The sequence below is a fragment of the Acanthochromis polyacanthus genome, chromosome 9, assembly GCF_021347895.1.
Source record: "Acanthochromis polyacanthus isolate Apoly-LR-REF ecotype Palm Island chromosome 9, KAUST_Apoly_ChrSc, whole genome shotgun sequence".
NCBI lineage: Eukaryota > Metazoa > Chordata > Actinopteri > Pomacentridae > Acanthochromis > Acanthochromis polyacanthus.
Window position 1 is genome coordinate 34449086 of NC_067121.1, and position 16838 is coordinate 34465923.

Sequence of the window (16838 nt, forward strand, 5' to 3'; positions counted from 1 at the left end):
GCCCTCAGTCTGCTTCGGGGGCCGGCAGAATGGCTGGCTCTTTGAACTCAAGCTTCTGACGCTGTGCCATCACAGCAAGGGCACCTCTGTCACACCCCCATCCCATCATCTTCACGTTCCAGTCCTCGTCTCTCGCCACTTCCTCAGATTGTCACCTGCTGTCTCTTTGGCTGACCAGATCAAAAAAAAAAAAAGTTGACCATCTCATCTCGGGAGGATTTCCCGAGCGCGAAACGAATCTCCGTGCAGCTTTTAGGATTTCTGATTGATCTGTGGAGGACAAGGTTGCCAGAATGCCACATGAAAGAGGGGGAAAAATGTGGTTTTGACTTCAGCTGTTTGTGCCAGTTATTAGTAGTAGTTGTAGAATTTCTCCTTATGGCTCGATGCTTCGGAAACAAAATGAATCTTCTTGTTAAGTCACACACACGACTCATTTATCTGGAGTGTGTATGAGCCAGGATTGTATGGAGGAATGGTAGAAATCTGTGAAAACTGCACCCAGTGAGCAGTGGAGTTGTTATGGAAATTATGTTAGATATTATTTTAAATTAATTTCATTTTTGTTCTTATACATAAACGTGAAAAATAGTGTTTTTTTTTTATGCCAAAAAAGTAGCCTGATAAATTGCTCTGCTTTTAATTTGAGCTTCACTCTGCCACTGATAAATACAAAGTAACATCTAAAGCCACTTTAGTGCGGTTCACAGTTGGCTCTAGAAAGAAACATTACATTTTTCTGTAACACAGTAATGTTGCACATCATGGTTTCTGAATTTAGTAATCACAATACAGTTACTTTAAATATTTTGAAGTAATGTCAAGTCATGACACCTCGATTCTCTTTGTTTCATGTGAAGTGCTTCTTGGCCTTGTTTCTACTAATTTTGATATTAACTTTATGGTAGGAGTTAAAAATCAAGAAAAAGGTGGATCTTCTTCATTTTATCCTTCCTTAGAGTGAGATTTGTGCTGGTTTTTGGACATTTGTGACACATTGTTAATTGCATGATGTGACGTAAAGAGCAGTGCAAAAATGGGAATATGTAAGTAAAGTGAGATGTTGCTTTTTACATAAATCACAAACATTGAATTGCCCCTTCTTTCTTTTGGAATACCTTGCAATTGGATTATTACAAAAGTTGTTTTAAGGGCAAGAACCAGGGGTTAAACTGGACCAGAGACCATCAGAACTGAGCTTCACCTCCTTTAGTATGGCAGCACGACCAGCTCACATGCAAATCTGCGCTCAGATGCTGCGTTGACCCGAATAAACAAACGGAGAATGCCGCCTTCTTTCTCCTTTGACTTCATTAAAGAGCAGTTGCACAGCAGCAGGATCGATACCGTCTCCAAATTGAGTGGGAGCGGCTCAGCGCGATTTATGCACTGAGCACAGCAGGTGACTTATTTGATTATTTCAGTCTTCACACATGTCATTGTGATCTATGTGGCAGTGATACCTTGCATGCTTTTCAACAAGCAAACCACAGAGCTGCTGCTGCTGCACACAGTCACAGCCACCGGATCAAGCTCAGGATGAATCACTCCATCAGAGCTGTTTTAATTTTCAGCAGATATTGTTTCCTCTGGACAGGTTTATTCATATGAAGTGGAGAGTTTTCATTTGCGCTGCTTAAATGTAATAATATTGCTGCAGGCATGAACTGATCATCTAAGAAAATAATAAATAAGGCAACATAGAGCCTCTGTAAGCACTGTCTATTATCTCCAGTCTGAAAGTTACTGTACACTCTTTACTTTAACGCAAAGATATAACTATTTTTACGTTATGGCAGCTATGTCAGTTTCCCGAACCATCTGTTAAATGCAATTGATGATCAAATGATGATCTACTGCTGCAGTGTGTTTTATCACATATTTTAGCACCGGTCCATATAAATGGGCTTTTTTGGTATTTCAAAGTGCTTCAGGTGAAGTTTTTTTTCTTCAAATTGATTTAAAATGTGGTTTCATCCAAATTAACCAAAGGTACAGAAAGCAAACAAATGTAATCAAGCAAAATGAGAAAACTCTGCTTCCTCCCAAGTGCAGTCTGGCTTTTTAAAAAGTCAGATTTAATTTGAGAGTTAGGGCTCTGAAATTACACAAACACAGTGGAGGTTTGAAAGTAATGTTCTGAAATATAAATCTGTTGTGACTTTGGACAATCCATCTCCACAGAACACAGTGGGTGTGTTCCAGCACCCACACCACCACGCTTCTATTTTATAGCGCGCCACAAACACATTTCATTGCATACTGTATCAAATAGTGCACGATAAAATAGCAGGATGTCGAACTACATCTGGTTTTGTTTTGCAGTAGTATGCCGGCATGATTTTCTGGCCTTTCTGACCCACAATCCTCTGTGCAGCAGAAGATGCATCAAATCAGGGTCTCTCTCTCGAGTTACAAGCTGGAGCCGCCGAAAGCACAAACAAGTGATTTCACACTGCAGACTGCGAGAGATGTATGAGCAAGACGGTCAAAGCTTAAGGCGCAGTGTAGTGACAAAGTATTATGTCCTCGTTGTGTACGTACTGCATGCAGCAGTACATGCTTTGTCAGGGCAGCTACAGTACATTCTGAAGAGAACCATCGAAAGTGTGCTCTGTGAGCCTCGACCTCCCTGGACAAGGATTTCTTCTCACCACAAATTATAGTTTTACCCCATTTAACACCAATTTAACAGTAATTTTCAGTATTGATTATCTTGCCAGTTACTTACCCGTTTAATTGTTCAGAAAATCCATCACAATTTTTGCAGGAGCCGATCAGATTGCTTGGTCAAACCAACAGTCTAAACCAAAGCTTAAATGATGCTTGAATAATTGCAAAACTGGTTGCTGTTTGTTTTTCATTTGATCGATATATTCTTTACGCTTAAAGTGGAATTCTATTTTTGTTCTGTTTAGTTTTCCACGTATGGAAACAGCCGATAAATCACAGCTGACCAAACATGACTGAAAATATCAGATATCCTCTAAACCAGGGTGCCAAACATGCGGCCCGTGGGCCAAAACCGGCCCTCCAGAGGGTCCAGTCTGGCCCGTGTGACGACTTTGTAAAGTGTAAAAACTACAAAGAGAACTTGAACTGCAAATTGTAAATTTGTAAAACTATAAATTTAAAATAATTTCGAGACCGTGACAAGTTGTTTTGATCGCAAAGTAAAATATTAGATTATTGTTCTTTTGTAATTTTGTGGCTCATTTTTGTAATATGTTGTCGTGTTTTGAGTAACTTTTGTCTTTTCTCATGTTTTTGTCGTTTTGTTTCTCATTTTTGTCGCTTTGTGTTTCCGTTTTGTCTTGTGTTTTTTGTCATTTTGTTTGGCTTTATTTGTTGTTTTGTGGGTTTTTTTTGTCTCGCTTGTGTTTTTTTCACTTATTTGTTGTTTTGTTTCTAGCTTTTATCATTTTTTGTCTCGTTTTTGTCATTTTTAAGTCGCTTTGTAAATTTTTTTTTGTCGAATTTTTTGTCTCTTTTTTGTTTTGTGTCGTTTGTCTCATTTTTTTGGTGGTTTTGCGTTTCATTTTTGTAATATTTTGTCTTGTTTTTGTTGTTTTTATTTGCCTGACTTTTGTAATTTTGATCATAAAGTAGAATATTATATCCTTTAGTTCCAGATCCCTGTGACTAAATGTTGTTTCTTTGTAGACACTCTGTGATCTGTAAGTTGTAATGTGTAAATGATAAACTGAGGCATGTTGTTGAAATTTAATTTATTGTTCTTAAGAAATTTCAAGTAGTTCATAATGTTTTGTAAAAGATAATTCCTGAAATGTGTGCTTTTTTAGCACAAAAAAAGTGGAAAACTGTGAAGTCATCATCATTTATTGGTTATCATGCTCTGATTTTACTGGTCCAACACCCTTGAGCTGAAACTGCTCTGAATGTTGCCCCTGAACTCAAATAAGTTTGACACCCCTGCTCTGAACTAACCCTGCTAACAGATCTCGGTCTGTGAAATCACATGATGACTTGCATTAGCTCAGCGGCAGACGAAGAGCCTAAAAGGACAAGCTGCTGTTCGACTCTGAATGTCTGAAGGTTCCGATTTAAGAGGACTAAAATATTGATGTGATGTACTGAGAGTATAACTCCAGAATTCTGTCTATTGCTTACTATCTGCTACAACTCAGTTGCTGTCCAACTACAACATGCTGCTAAATGATGCAAGAAGCTGAGTAGAAGGTTTGTGGGCTGACTCGTTTTTTTATCTTGGGTGTTCTTTGAACGGCTCAAACCTCGCTAACTTTTTAAATGTCAAGGCAACACATGGTGACATTTCAGAGCATACAGACAGTTTAAAAGCTAACAGTTCATTTCGTAGTTTTGCTAAGTGGTGAAATACATGTTGAAAATGGATTATAAAACCTACAAATAGGCTAACAGCCATTATGAGAGGCTGTTGGGAGCACGGAGTAAAAGGACACTTTATGTTTCTACCGGGGAAGTTGCAGCAACCGCATTAAGTCTATATCTGTTATACCTCATATATGAATTAATACCGGCAGGATTTTTCCATTCACTGCTGCACATACCCCGTCCAAGTAAGCAAAAAATAACTGGGGTATTGATTGTCTCTAATGATACCTCGGTAGGCTGTAAATGATATATCAAGAGGAGAAATTCTACGCAAACGGCCCCACTTCAGCACCAGAGGATCAGATCGGCACACATCACAGCGCCTGCATTATTGATGCCCTTGTTTACATGATGAGACCTTCTGTCAGGTAGCAGGGCTTTAGAGAGGAAAAGACACGTCTCTGTTTCACTTTCTCATCATATATATCTCACCTTATTTTCCCTCCGTGTGCCTCAAGGTCCCCCGCTCCTTTCAAGATTTATATAAGAGTTTTCAAACTTGTCAAGGAGCTGTGATTGGACTAACAATCTTTCTGCAAAGGCCCCTCCAACAGCTTAGGGCACAGGCTTTTTTTTGTAACTTTGTTGGTGGGAATATCATTCTGGCTCCTCCTTATTTAGCCCGTTTTTCATTCCTGTCCTTCTCCTGTGTCTCCTCTCTGTGGGAGTCTGTTATGGATGTCTGTATAGTTAAGACACAGGGCCGATCCGTGAGGCCGGCCTTGCTGGGAGTTCGGTGTGGTGGAGAATCTGAAGACTTTATCATCAGAAGGGAAATCTAGTGTCTCTGTCCTCCTATCGCCTCGTTTCTCTCTTTCTCTTTGTATGTTTCATTTTCTTTCTTCCTCTCACCGCCACTCAGCGGGGCGCCATTAGCCATTCAGCACAGAGAGGCCTTGAGGAATTGAAAGCGACAGAGCAGAAAAAGAATAGAAAAACTGAACCGGGAGAAGGAGACGGGGGAGTTGGAAGAAAGGAGGGAGGGAGGGATGATGGGGTGAGGGCAGCAGGGAGATGGAGTGAGGTGTTTGGGGTGGTAGCAAACCAGACAGGACACAGCGGCGCACCGGGGAGATGGAGGGATTAGGGATTAAGCAAGGAGATGGAGGGGTGTGGGGGGGTGAACACATTTCCATGGAGATGAAGAGAGAAATCAGAGGAATGACGGGATGCAGGGGATGGAATTATGAAGAAGACAGGATTGGAATCTGAGAGCTGGCTGCGAAAGAGCAGAGAGAAAGTGTGGCCAGGAGTTGTAGAAAGAGCTGAGGGAAGGGCAGGGGATGCACAGGGTATGCTAATTATGGATTTTTGAATTATGAATGAGATTAATTGCATAGGCAGATGTGAATATATTCACATTTCCTTTCTCTTACTTTACCCCAGACACTTTTAAATGGTAATGCCTTTCTCCTGATAACAGCACACCTCTTTTTTTTGCTTTACCATCTTTTTTTGTCTTCTGACTCCCCCCCCCCTTCGTCCACCACCATGGCGCGATGAGGCATCTGTTGAACGAGTGCTGTTTAGCTCCATCGACACAACTTGGCGCCATTAATCGGACTGTCACATGACTTGCAATCTCACCCTTATATTTCTTTCGCACACACGCTCACGCACGCTATCGTCATTAGCTCGCTAATGTCTTGAGTGCTTAGCTTGACTTACGAGCCATTTGGATGAACTGCGGAGATGATTTGCTCTCTTTATGGTGTGTTTGCGCTGTGCTATTTTTTGCTGCGATTTGCATTTTGCATTTCCTGCTCTGTGACAGAAAAATAAATGTGTTCTCCCCTCAGGTCCTGGCAACATGGAGACTGTATCTCTTTGCTGTCAAAGTGCCCACCAAGGTAAATGTTCCCCCGCTCTCAGTGGAATTTTATGGCTTTCACTTGCCAGCCTTGATCTCATGGTAATTCGCAAGATATGTGACAAAAAATAAGAAGAAGCAAGAGAGTTTTTAGAGTAGGAGAAAAGAGATAACGATGATGACTGAGGTGATGATGCTGTAGGATGATAGCAGTGATGATGATGCTCGCTGTAAGATGGTAAGTGGCAGGTGGCATAAATCTGTAGCCGTCATTTGACATTTTGGGAAATGTGCTTGTTAGCAGTATTGCTCTCATAATTTAATATAAAGCTGCAGTCTTGTGGTTGGCTCGATTAGATAATGGATGTTGTAACACTTTGCTCATTACGGAAACAAGGTGCAACAATTTGTATCAAGTTTAGAGGTGATGATAGGTGTACCAATGGAGTTTGGCACAAATACTGTAGCTTCAAATGTGCATCCCTTTACATGAGAGTGTCAGTGCTCTTCTGACAGGACAGTGAATAAACGGATTTCTGAAAATGTCCTACTATTTTATCAGGAATTATTCAGGTTTCTTAATATTAATACGTACTACTTGACTCTTATTCATATGTTTTGCCTAGATTGCTGTTCAGTTGTGATTGCATTGTACACACCAAGAAAAACAGGCAGTAGTTTAATAAGAGGAGTTGCGCACAAGTCAGCACTTTGTGTTTTTTGTTTGCATGTTTTAAAGTTGCAAATGTAGATTCCACGTCATTTAGGACGGGGCAGTTAATCGAAATATTATTGAAATTGCTGTAGGGCCGAATGCAATAACCAAACAAGAGGAGATGCAATTTTTTGATAAAAGTAAAACGTGTTGCACCATTATGAATGACGCACTGCAGCGCTACAGCTAACAAATCATATTTCCCAGATGTGAGGAACAGCTTGCTTGAACAGTCGCATCATCATATTTGTATTTTTTTTAGTAAAAAAGAAATGTGAAATTTACCATTAACGCTAATGTCCTGTCTCATATAGCAAAATCTGTCTGGTTTTGCAAATAGTTTAGCTTTAAGTTAGTTGATCGTGGCACAACTTTAAGTTTTGGAGTGTCTCCAAAAGTCAAAAGTGTTGATGTTATTATGTATTATTGTTATTATTAATAAGAAATTCCCTAAAATAAAGAAAATACTTGTAATTGTTATTATTATGACTATTATTATATCCAAAGCAGTAGTTTCTCCATGTTGGTGAATAGTTCAGTGTCCTTGTAGCATTAACGTTACAACTGTTACTCTGCTAAACATCTTTATTTTGTTTTCTCTAAGCAGATGTTATTTAATTTGCATGTAACCTCTTTACAAAGTCCGTGTAGCTATCCCTAAATTTCATCCAAGTCAGAGTCTGCTGGGTTGCATCATCAGCCAAACTGGAAGCCATCAGCTGAAACTGAATTTGACGCCACCCACATTGTTTTAAACCATCCCTCACTGCACAGTTTCATGGACAGCTGCTGTTGAGTTCCCTAGATGAAAGTCAAAACACAAAGTTGTTCTGTAGAAACTGTCTGTGATGGATGGAATTGGAGTCCTTGTTTGACTTTTAGCCGACGTCTTCTCTTAAGTTTCGCTACACTTGGCTTTCGCTTAAAACATATGGTCTGCTCCATCCCACTTGTTTTTATCAGTGCTACAGCTTTCCTAAATCTCAGCAGTTACTTCCTGGCCAAAAATAGGAAAATAAGACACTTATAGCAAGACATAAATATCTGTTAAACATGACTTCAATAAGGAATTTGTGTGTGTGTGTCAGTGGGGACCACAGTGATGTTTTTCTGCAATTTCCAGATGGAGGTCACCTTCAACTTTCTGGAAATCCGAGCAATGAACACCTACCCAGAACACCAGGTGAGAGCAATTTTTTTCTCCCAGTTGGACCTTGCCTTGCAGTATCAAGCATGAAACCAAACAGAAACTGCCATATCCTTGTACAGGTTGTCATCGATACAGACAAGACGACCTACTCTCTGAGACTACAGACTCAGGACCAGCTGGATCACATGGTCAGCCACATCAACTACGCCCTCTCACGAGTCTTCAACAACTCAATTTATGCGTAAGCTTCTCCGCCTCGAGCAAAGAAACAAGTCTTTCTGTTTTCGTGCTGCAAGCGCTGAGGAGTGAAGACAAGTTGGCCAATGTTAACAGCACTCGACAGTGCGTTGGCAAGTTGGCAGCTTCACTTTGGGGCTGCTTTCCTCCTCAACAGCCAAATTCATTCTTGTCTTGCTGTAGTTTGCAACCAACCCATTTCTGTGTCACAGTAGAGTTTAACACCCAGCAATCACCGGGATTAAATCAGCCAGCTGACACTGAGTAGGCTGTTACCTGAAGGCACTGTAAAGCACTTTATGTAGTAAAAGCAGTGAGTTGCAGACAAAAAAGCCCCTTTTACATGGCTGAAAATCCTGCAGTGGGCACCGAATTTCCTCTGCACTGTGTAAAAAGCAAAGCGACGACGACGCAAGCTCACTTTATAAAAGACTGGTAAGAGTTGTGTTGGAGTCTCTGAAATTTTCGTCTCACAGTCATGTGGCTGTATGAGCAAGCAATCGAGGTGGAGAGTGTGTCTCCCTCCCTCTGGGGTCTCATCTACAATTTCTAAGAGCAATGGGATTGACTGTGCTCTGGCTATTGACCTGCACAAGGCTATCTCCGCACTTTATCATCTTTCAGAATGGCTCTTTTCCATTAGGGCCACAGCCGATGATTGCTTCCAGAGAGAACATTTTAAGAGAATAAAGAGAGCAGAGAACGGAGGGAGGGACGCTGTTTTTCGGTTTGATTGTGCAGCCTTGTAACTGATTGGCGCTGCTGTATTGAAGTACATAATGCAGATAGAATCGAGATGACGCGCACATACACACAGCCTCTAGGGGCGGATGATGATGATTGTGGAGATAAGGTAGGGATTAAGGTCACGGATGTGGTTAGGTGTTGTGTGTGATTTGTTGACAAATGGGATTAAGGATGGTGTGTGGTGAATTCAACAGTATAACGGTGTAATCCTATCAAAAAGCCAAAGCAGGTACAGCGCAGCATTATGCATGAGCACAGTATTTACTTTATGATCCCGGTCCTTTTTCTTTTCTGCTTACTGGATTTTTGTTGAAGAAAATATTAAAACGAGAGCACCAGTAAGCTGAGGAGTGCGCTTCTTTTTATATGACTGCAGCAGGGAGCTTCAAACAGCATCGCTGGGATCCAATTTTACAGTGTGCATGTTGTTTATTCAGCACCAAAGCAATGCCGTAAACAGTTTGGATGCTGCAGACATTCACTTTACGTTTTGGTTCTGACTGAAGCAGCTGTAATCAATGAAAAACAAGCCTGCTGCCAATTAGCATCCTGCCAATGCAAATAAGACAGTGTTATCATTTTAAAAATATTATGCAGCTGTGTTTTGTTGAGTAGGCACGGGCTAATTTTAGATCTGAATGCGTAAGTCAAATTCCCTCTTTGTGTCGTTGCTTAACTGGAAGTTAAGAAGATGTTTTTATTAGAATGTCTTGCAGAAGCAGCGCTAGCAGGGAAGGGGAGGGTTATGCTAACTTCATAAAAAACACCTGGGAGCAGCGTTGTACCAGAGAACAGTCTCCTGGGCATTAAAGTGCACATTTGAGCAGCTGGAAGTTCAGTGCCTTGCTCAAGGGCACCGCAGCAGCAGCCGCAGCTGAGGGAAGAGCAAGTATAATATTTACAATCTTCTATTCCCAAACCTGTAACTGACACCTTGAGGCCTGCTTATCAATAATCCATGCCTAGTGCTCCATGCTTTATATAGGTTATAAAAATGATAGACTTTCAGATACGCTTACAGCGTTGTGTGGTTTTTAGTGAAATATCTCGACAAACTTTGGATGGATGCGATGGAACTGGTACAGAAATCTCTGGAGTCCAGAATATGAATTACAGTGGCTTTGAGGCTCCACTGTTTTTTCTTCTAGCATATCAATGAGTTTTATTTGAAGTTTTGCATTAAATGTATCAATAACTATTGGATGGATTAATACACAGATTCATGTATATTCATAAACTGTGGTGATATGGTATTAGGTAAACTTAAGTACAAAAAAGTGTATCTGTCAAAACTGGGTTGTAACAGCAGATCCTGATCCAGGTAGCGGTTAACGCTTGCATAGCAGGCTTCTCATTTAAAGTTGACTGTTGCTTTTGCCGGTTAATCTAAGAGATATCACAGCCAGAAGATCAGCTGAAGCCAATTAAAAGTAATCCCGGCTGAAATAAAAAGTTTGTCTGCACTCTGGGCAGTGTGCTTTCTGGAGCTCGTGTGTTTGCTCACTGACTGCATATAAAGATGGATGAACAATGCCATGACAACAGCAGTGAGTTTCCTGAAGAGCAGTTGGAAGTAGGCGGAGGGCATTTTACGTCTTGCTCATGTCTGAGTCCTCCTATCTGCAGGGTAATCCAAAAATGAGCAAAGAAATGGAGCATGAGTTGATGCGGGCTGTGCTGCTGTCTCTGGGCCATGGACTGTCCTATGACAGAACCCACCTGTCACTCAAAGTAGCCTCTGTCTTAATGATGTATCACTTAATCCTTTAAGCTGCACAGGCAGACATATAAAAAGACAAGTAAAACCCCTCCAAAATTCCAGAATTTGAAAATCTGCAGCCCTCCTCTTGGACCTTCTTGCATCTCCCTTCTCTGGTTAAAAACCAGGTGAACACACACCTCAAATATGCAAAGATAGTTGAGCTAAAAATCAACATTGATTTGTAGCTTTACACAGGATTCAAACCTGCTCTCCGGAGTGAGAGTCTAATCCATCACACCACCCAATCCTGCCCTCACTATGAACTTCGGTGCTGTTTATGCTATCGCACCTGCTCTGGGTGGAAAGAAGGCTAGATTTTGGGAAACTGACTCAAGAGGGGTGCATAAGTCTATCTTGCTGTCAGACAACTTGAATTACAACATACTAAAAGGTTGGTGTGGATTTTTTGCCCAGTGATGGCAAAAGAAGTCCTTCCAACCAAAACTTTAGTAGAATTCAAATGAGTGAGTCATAGAAAAAGTCTCTCTGTTTGCTGCAGGCCTGTTCATTTTTGCTGTACAATGTGATATTTTAATACAAAGATCTATGAGGATTGACTTGCTTTTGGAGCTAGCCTTCAGTAGCCATTGGAGGAACCCGCTTCTTTCGGCACATTGATTTTATTTTACAGCCCTTTCGGTTGCTGCTTGATCCAGCCCAAGATTTTTGGTACACAATTCTATAGCACAACTACATATCTGCAGGTGGATCATGTTCTTGTAATTCAACATGGACTAGCTTCGAGGAACCTGATGGATGACTGGTTAGGACACATATTACATGGGCTAACATTCCCTTAACCCTTTGATGCACAACATGGGTCAAACGTGACACATATTCCATTAAATCTGGGCCACTTTTAACCATATTCCATGATCAAAAGTGACCCATGTTCAATGGAATATGGGCCACTTTTGACCCGTGTTGTGCATCAAAGGGTTAACAGCTCAGTCTCCAGTTCAAACCCCAGTTGGCCAGACCCTTGCTACATGTCATTCTTTTGCAATTTTCTTACATTTCTCTTTGTTTCTACCAGAATAGAAGCAGAAAAGGCAAAAATAATCTACAAAAACTTAGACCATCAGAGTAGTATTGTAGAGGAATTGATCACCTCGGGTTTATTTCTGAATCTCCCAGTTAAATTATGATTCATATCAAATGAATATTTCATTCTGATCAACTTCTGAATGCAGTCCTGGAAGCTGTTAATGTAATGTGGTAGATAAATCCAAGTCATGCTTCATACAGTGTGCTGCTTCACTTATTTCCAGTTGTACAATCTTGAGACAAAAAATGTGTTTTTACATCTTTTAAACTTCTGTTTCCTTGCAAACGTTGAAAGATAAACCTCATAAGCAGCACATGGAATCTGAAAGTAAATGTTAGCACAGGGCTCTAAGATACATTGCAAGCATTACACCTGCTTTGTATGTCGGCATTGGATCAAAGCTCAGAGCTGCTAACAAACTCTCGCCTCGTTTGAACCTCTTCTCTCGCTTTCTTCCTTTCAGTCCTCCTATTTGTCGAGCAGAGGAAGACTTGCCCGACGGGACTCACAAGTTTTCACCAAACTCTGAAACATCATTAGAACCCCAGAAAACCTGCGGTAAGTCTACCGCTTTTCAAACTCTAACACACAAGTGCACGCAAGCATACCGACATCACACACAGACGGCACTTCAGAGTTCCGTCCACCGGCTGACTCACACCGAGTCATTTTGGAGACTCGTCCTTAAGTGGGTCAGGAGACCAAAGCTACTGGATGCACTCGCTTTCTGCTAGTAATCCCATTAATCTACAAGAAGAGCTCCTTCATGGTGCTGTACTTTCATCTCACCTCAATATTTACAGCTAATCAGTGTCTCTCTCTGCCTCTCTACCGACCATCTCAGTCGCACTTTCTCAGACTTCCTCTTTCATCTTTGGCCTGCACCCTTTCTCCTCTTCCTCTTTTCATATGTCCTCCACCCTTCTTTATCCTGTCCTTCTGATCCGTAATGGTTTGGTTTGGATTGATTTGTTGTCTCATCCTGTCCATATTCCAGGAGGTTTTTCTGAGACTTATGCTGCTCTTTGTGACTACAACGGCATCGGCTGCAAAGAAGAAGTGCAGTGGGTGAGGAGACTATACAGACACTTCGTTGTTTTTATTAGCTTTTAACGATTATTATCTTTTGCACGGTTGACAAAAATCTTCTCTTTGTTTAAAGTTGCTATCTCATGTCTCTCTCTGTTTATTTGTTTCTTTCCTGCTCTCTGTTCTAGGACGTTGACACAATCTACCACTCTCAGGACAACAGGGAGTTCAACTTACTGGATTTCAGCCATCTTGACAGCAGGTGACACACTTTACTGACATCTTAGCCACACCCAGGCTCATTACAGCGAGCACGCTTGCACCGATTGGAAAGATGCAATTAACTTGTGCCAAACAGAAGCATACAGTGCAGTCGGTGTCGGCTCTCTACTCCGCCACTCTGGATTTACAAATGAAGTAATGAAAATCGGGATAAAGTGCTGACTTTCAGTGTTAATTTGTGGGTGTTTACGTCTGCATCAGGGGGCATTTAGGGGACAGAAAGTAATTGGATAAGTTAACACAGACTCATTATATTTGATATTTGTCAGTTCTGCTGTAGTCAAGAGCATTTGCAGTACTCCTTAGCGATGCTCTGCCAGAGCTACACTGTGGCCGCCTGCAAATTTCCCTCCTTTTTTAGTGGTGTTTTTTCTTTCCAATCTGCTCTTAAAAATGTGAAATACCTACTCTGCTATATTAATTGCCAGTCAAGTCCAATCAAATGGCTGGCTCAGTGGAGATGGAACTGCTAAACAAGTTTAATGATGGTCAGGAATGGGCGAATATTTTTCATTCCAAAAGCCCAATTGCATGAACTTCTCCGTGTAATTGGGCTCATCACACGTGTTTGTGTGGAATACTGGACCATAATTAGCTTCCAAATTAGTGGTGGTGTTGCCCAGTCAAATTCAAGAAAAGTATGGGAACATGGCTTTGTAGCTTCATAATCACCTAAATCAATTTTGAACAACATCAGCAACACATTTTGAAGCTGTGTGTTGTGCTTTTTTAAACCGTTGGCCATCCAAGTGACAACTTCAACACACAGGCACCGCTATGCTCTGAGCTGTGGAGAATACCGTCTTAGATAATGCAAGTGTCAAGGAAACCCATTGTTATCGACATCACTTTATGACATAGGTCTTTCTTTAAAAGTTTGCAAATATATAAGGATGAAGAAATTTTTCCCCAGGAAAGGGAAACTTTAAAATGTATTGAGGAAAATCATAGACATTATTAGCAATATGGAAAAGCAGATTTTTGAAATCTGTAAACTTAGAGCTGCTGAAGACGTCTGATATTATGAAAATAGGTTCTTTTTCCCACACTGACGTGAAACAGGGCATGTGACAGACTGGCATCAGGAGGTGCAAACTGATTAAGTCCATTCAGTTTGTTTGGATGTGTTAAAGCAGTCTATACATGTGTCTATTGTCACATATTTCTAAGTCAAACAGAAATCCCAGCAATTTTGAACTGAAGGTAAAATTCAGCACTTGAGCCTCATAGTTTTTGTTTCTTATGAAGTCCGTTACTCTGGAGTGCAGACCCAAAATAATAAAAGCATATCTTTGTCCTAATACTTTCTGACTGTACTGTAGTTTTGAAAGACTTTTCATTTTGCATCATGTTGTTTTACAAAAAGGTTTCCCAGACGGTCGAATGGTGCATCTAATTAGCTGTCACTCCTCATCATATCTGATATTAGAGTGGCTATTTGTCTAACATGACTGTCCCTCGGTGAAATGTTGAGTGCATTAGTGTTGTAGTTGCTTTCTGGCTCGCTTTCCGTCCTGTGTTTCACTTGGGTTTTGTCAGAAGTATGGTAAGATCACAGAGGAGGGGGAATGATATGCTTGTCAGATGCAAAATTTATGGCTGAGAAACAGCTGTAAGATGTCGTGTGTTCTCCTATATCTCCCTCCTGGTGTCTTTCTCGTCAGGTCTCTTGTTTCTTTTCTTAGACACATTGAGGAACAGTGTACCTGTCGCCCAAGTGCTGCCGATCATAAAAAGATTTGACAGCTGACATGCAAATGGAGATTGAAACAAACTTGCGAATGTTTTTGTTTGAGGAGTGTTTTGTCCTCAAAAAACCCAGAGGCCTATGGAATTGTTTCTACTTTCTTATTTAGCAGCAACTCTCCCGACCAGAGAGGAAACATTCACATTTAAAAATGCATATCTCATCGTAGGAGCGAGGACTTGCGATGCTGGTAAATCAAAAAGTCATTCATAGAAACACGACTGCAGCAGCAACTCATGAATATATTAATGCCTTTCGTATTGAGGGCCAAAATCACTCCCTTGCTGTTGTTTTTCCTACAGTTTTTCTTTACACTGTGATAAAGAGGAAGCTGCCTGCCCAAGCTTATTTTTAAGATCCTTCTATTCGTATTGTTCCCCCGGGCCTCCATTCAGATGCTTAAGACTCACTCCCTGTCTCTTTTGAGCAAGGCTTTATCAAATCAAAATTGGTAGATGAGGCAAAGATTTGGCAAAAGCTGAGGCAAAATTACAAAACAAAACAAAACAATGGAGACATGATAAAGAGAGTGCGCAAACATCCAAAGAAAGGATACAAGAATTGGTCTTTTCATGATCATGTGCCACAGGCCATTTGTGGTGCATTACTCTCTTCCTGCTTTCCTTGTCTTCCCTCATCTCCATTCCTTCCATCTCTCCTGATTGAGCCCATCTACCGTTACCGCGAGCGACAGGGCGATGCTTTTTCTGCTGACTGCTGTCTGTCCAAACACCGTCTCCACTCATTCCTGTTGACTGAAAGCGGACACCTTTTTTCTCTGGCCCTGTCTCATCCTCTTGTTTTCCACTTCTTGTATTTTCGCCCCATTCATTTTTTTTCTCCCTCAGCTGACTCACTCACAGACACTTCCTGTCACTGTTGCTTCTGTCTGGCCACTGCAAGTTGACACCATATTGCAGGAGTGTGTGAATTTAAGTCGGGATTTTGTGCTTGCATATATTTGTTTGTTGCGGGAAAGAATTTTTACACCTCGCTGCCTCGAGAACTTGTTGGGACACTTCTTGGCTTGCCTGTCAATCCTCTATGCGCATACACACATAACAATGAACACAAGTCTAGGTGCAACTGTTTTCTAACTTTCTGATTTGATTTTTTTTCTGTTGCTGAAACAAGATTGCAGCTCCATAACACACCATCTGCCTCACCTGTCACTGTCTGAGGACCTGAGTTGTGTTTAGTGCAGAATTGGACTGTAGAACTGGTTTGTTCTAATGCAGTACATTCGTATGCTTCGATTCCAGCCATCTTTCTACTGGGGAGGTTTGTTACACTTTGACCGCACTCAGATTGCGCCGAAATTTCGTATGAATATTTATGATCCTTCGTAGATGACTCCAAAACGTTGCTATTTGACCTTTACTCTCGTGCCACCAATTGGATAAAATAACCCCTTTCCATGACTCTTAGGTGCTGGAAATATGCATTGTCCCCACAGGATGCTTGTTTTCTGTGAATGAAATTTCACTTGTGCATAAGAAATCTAATGGACAGTCTTGCCATTTACTGAACATTTTTCTGCTCCCCAGAGAATAAACCATGTCTGTTGTGTCCGCTTCATGATTTTCCCTCAACTCTCCCCACTAGCTATTGTAATTAATAATCTCGGCTTGTTGCTTGAAATGTTCTGAGCACATTCATGCTCCCAGGGAGACTTTGATTTGAATGACCTCGTGACCTTTTCTCCACAGCCACCTCAGGACAACTAGCTCTGTTTCTGCTCAGGTCTAAGAATAACAAAAGCACAGTTCCATCCATGTTGTGTCTTCTGTTCTACTTCAGAGGTCTTGGTCAGATGAAAAGAAAGTTAAGCTTTACTAATGATGGTTGCTGTTATAATCATTCATATGTTGATGGACTCCACAGTGGGTATACAGTAGGTGTGGGTAGTGCATTCTTACAGTGATTTATTTTTTTTT

General features: G+C 41.1%; 1 protein-coding gene across 5 annotated transcripts in view; it reads left to right on the top strand.

The window, feature by feature from the left end:
- The window catches only part of carmil3 (capping protein regulator and myosin 1 linker 3), a 108811-nt gene that overhangs the window by 14363 nt on the left and 77610 nt on the right, over positions 1-16838 (top strand). For all 5 annotated transcript variants that reach the window (XM_051953235.1, XM_051953238.1, XM_051953236.1 and 2 more), the window contains exons 3-8: positions 6174-6224; positions 8023-8082; positions 8169-8290; positions 12307-12401; positions 12841-12911; positions 13061-13134. In XM_051953235.1, coding sequence (XP_051809195.1) covers positions 6174-6224; positions 8023-8082; positions 8169-8290; positions 12307-12401; positions 12841-12911; positions 13061-13134 — 473 coding nt within the window. The remainder of the gene's footprint in view (positions 1-6173; positions 6225-8022; positions 8083-8168; positions 8291-12306; positions 12402-12840; positions 12912-13060; positions 13135-16838) is intronic.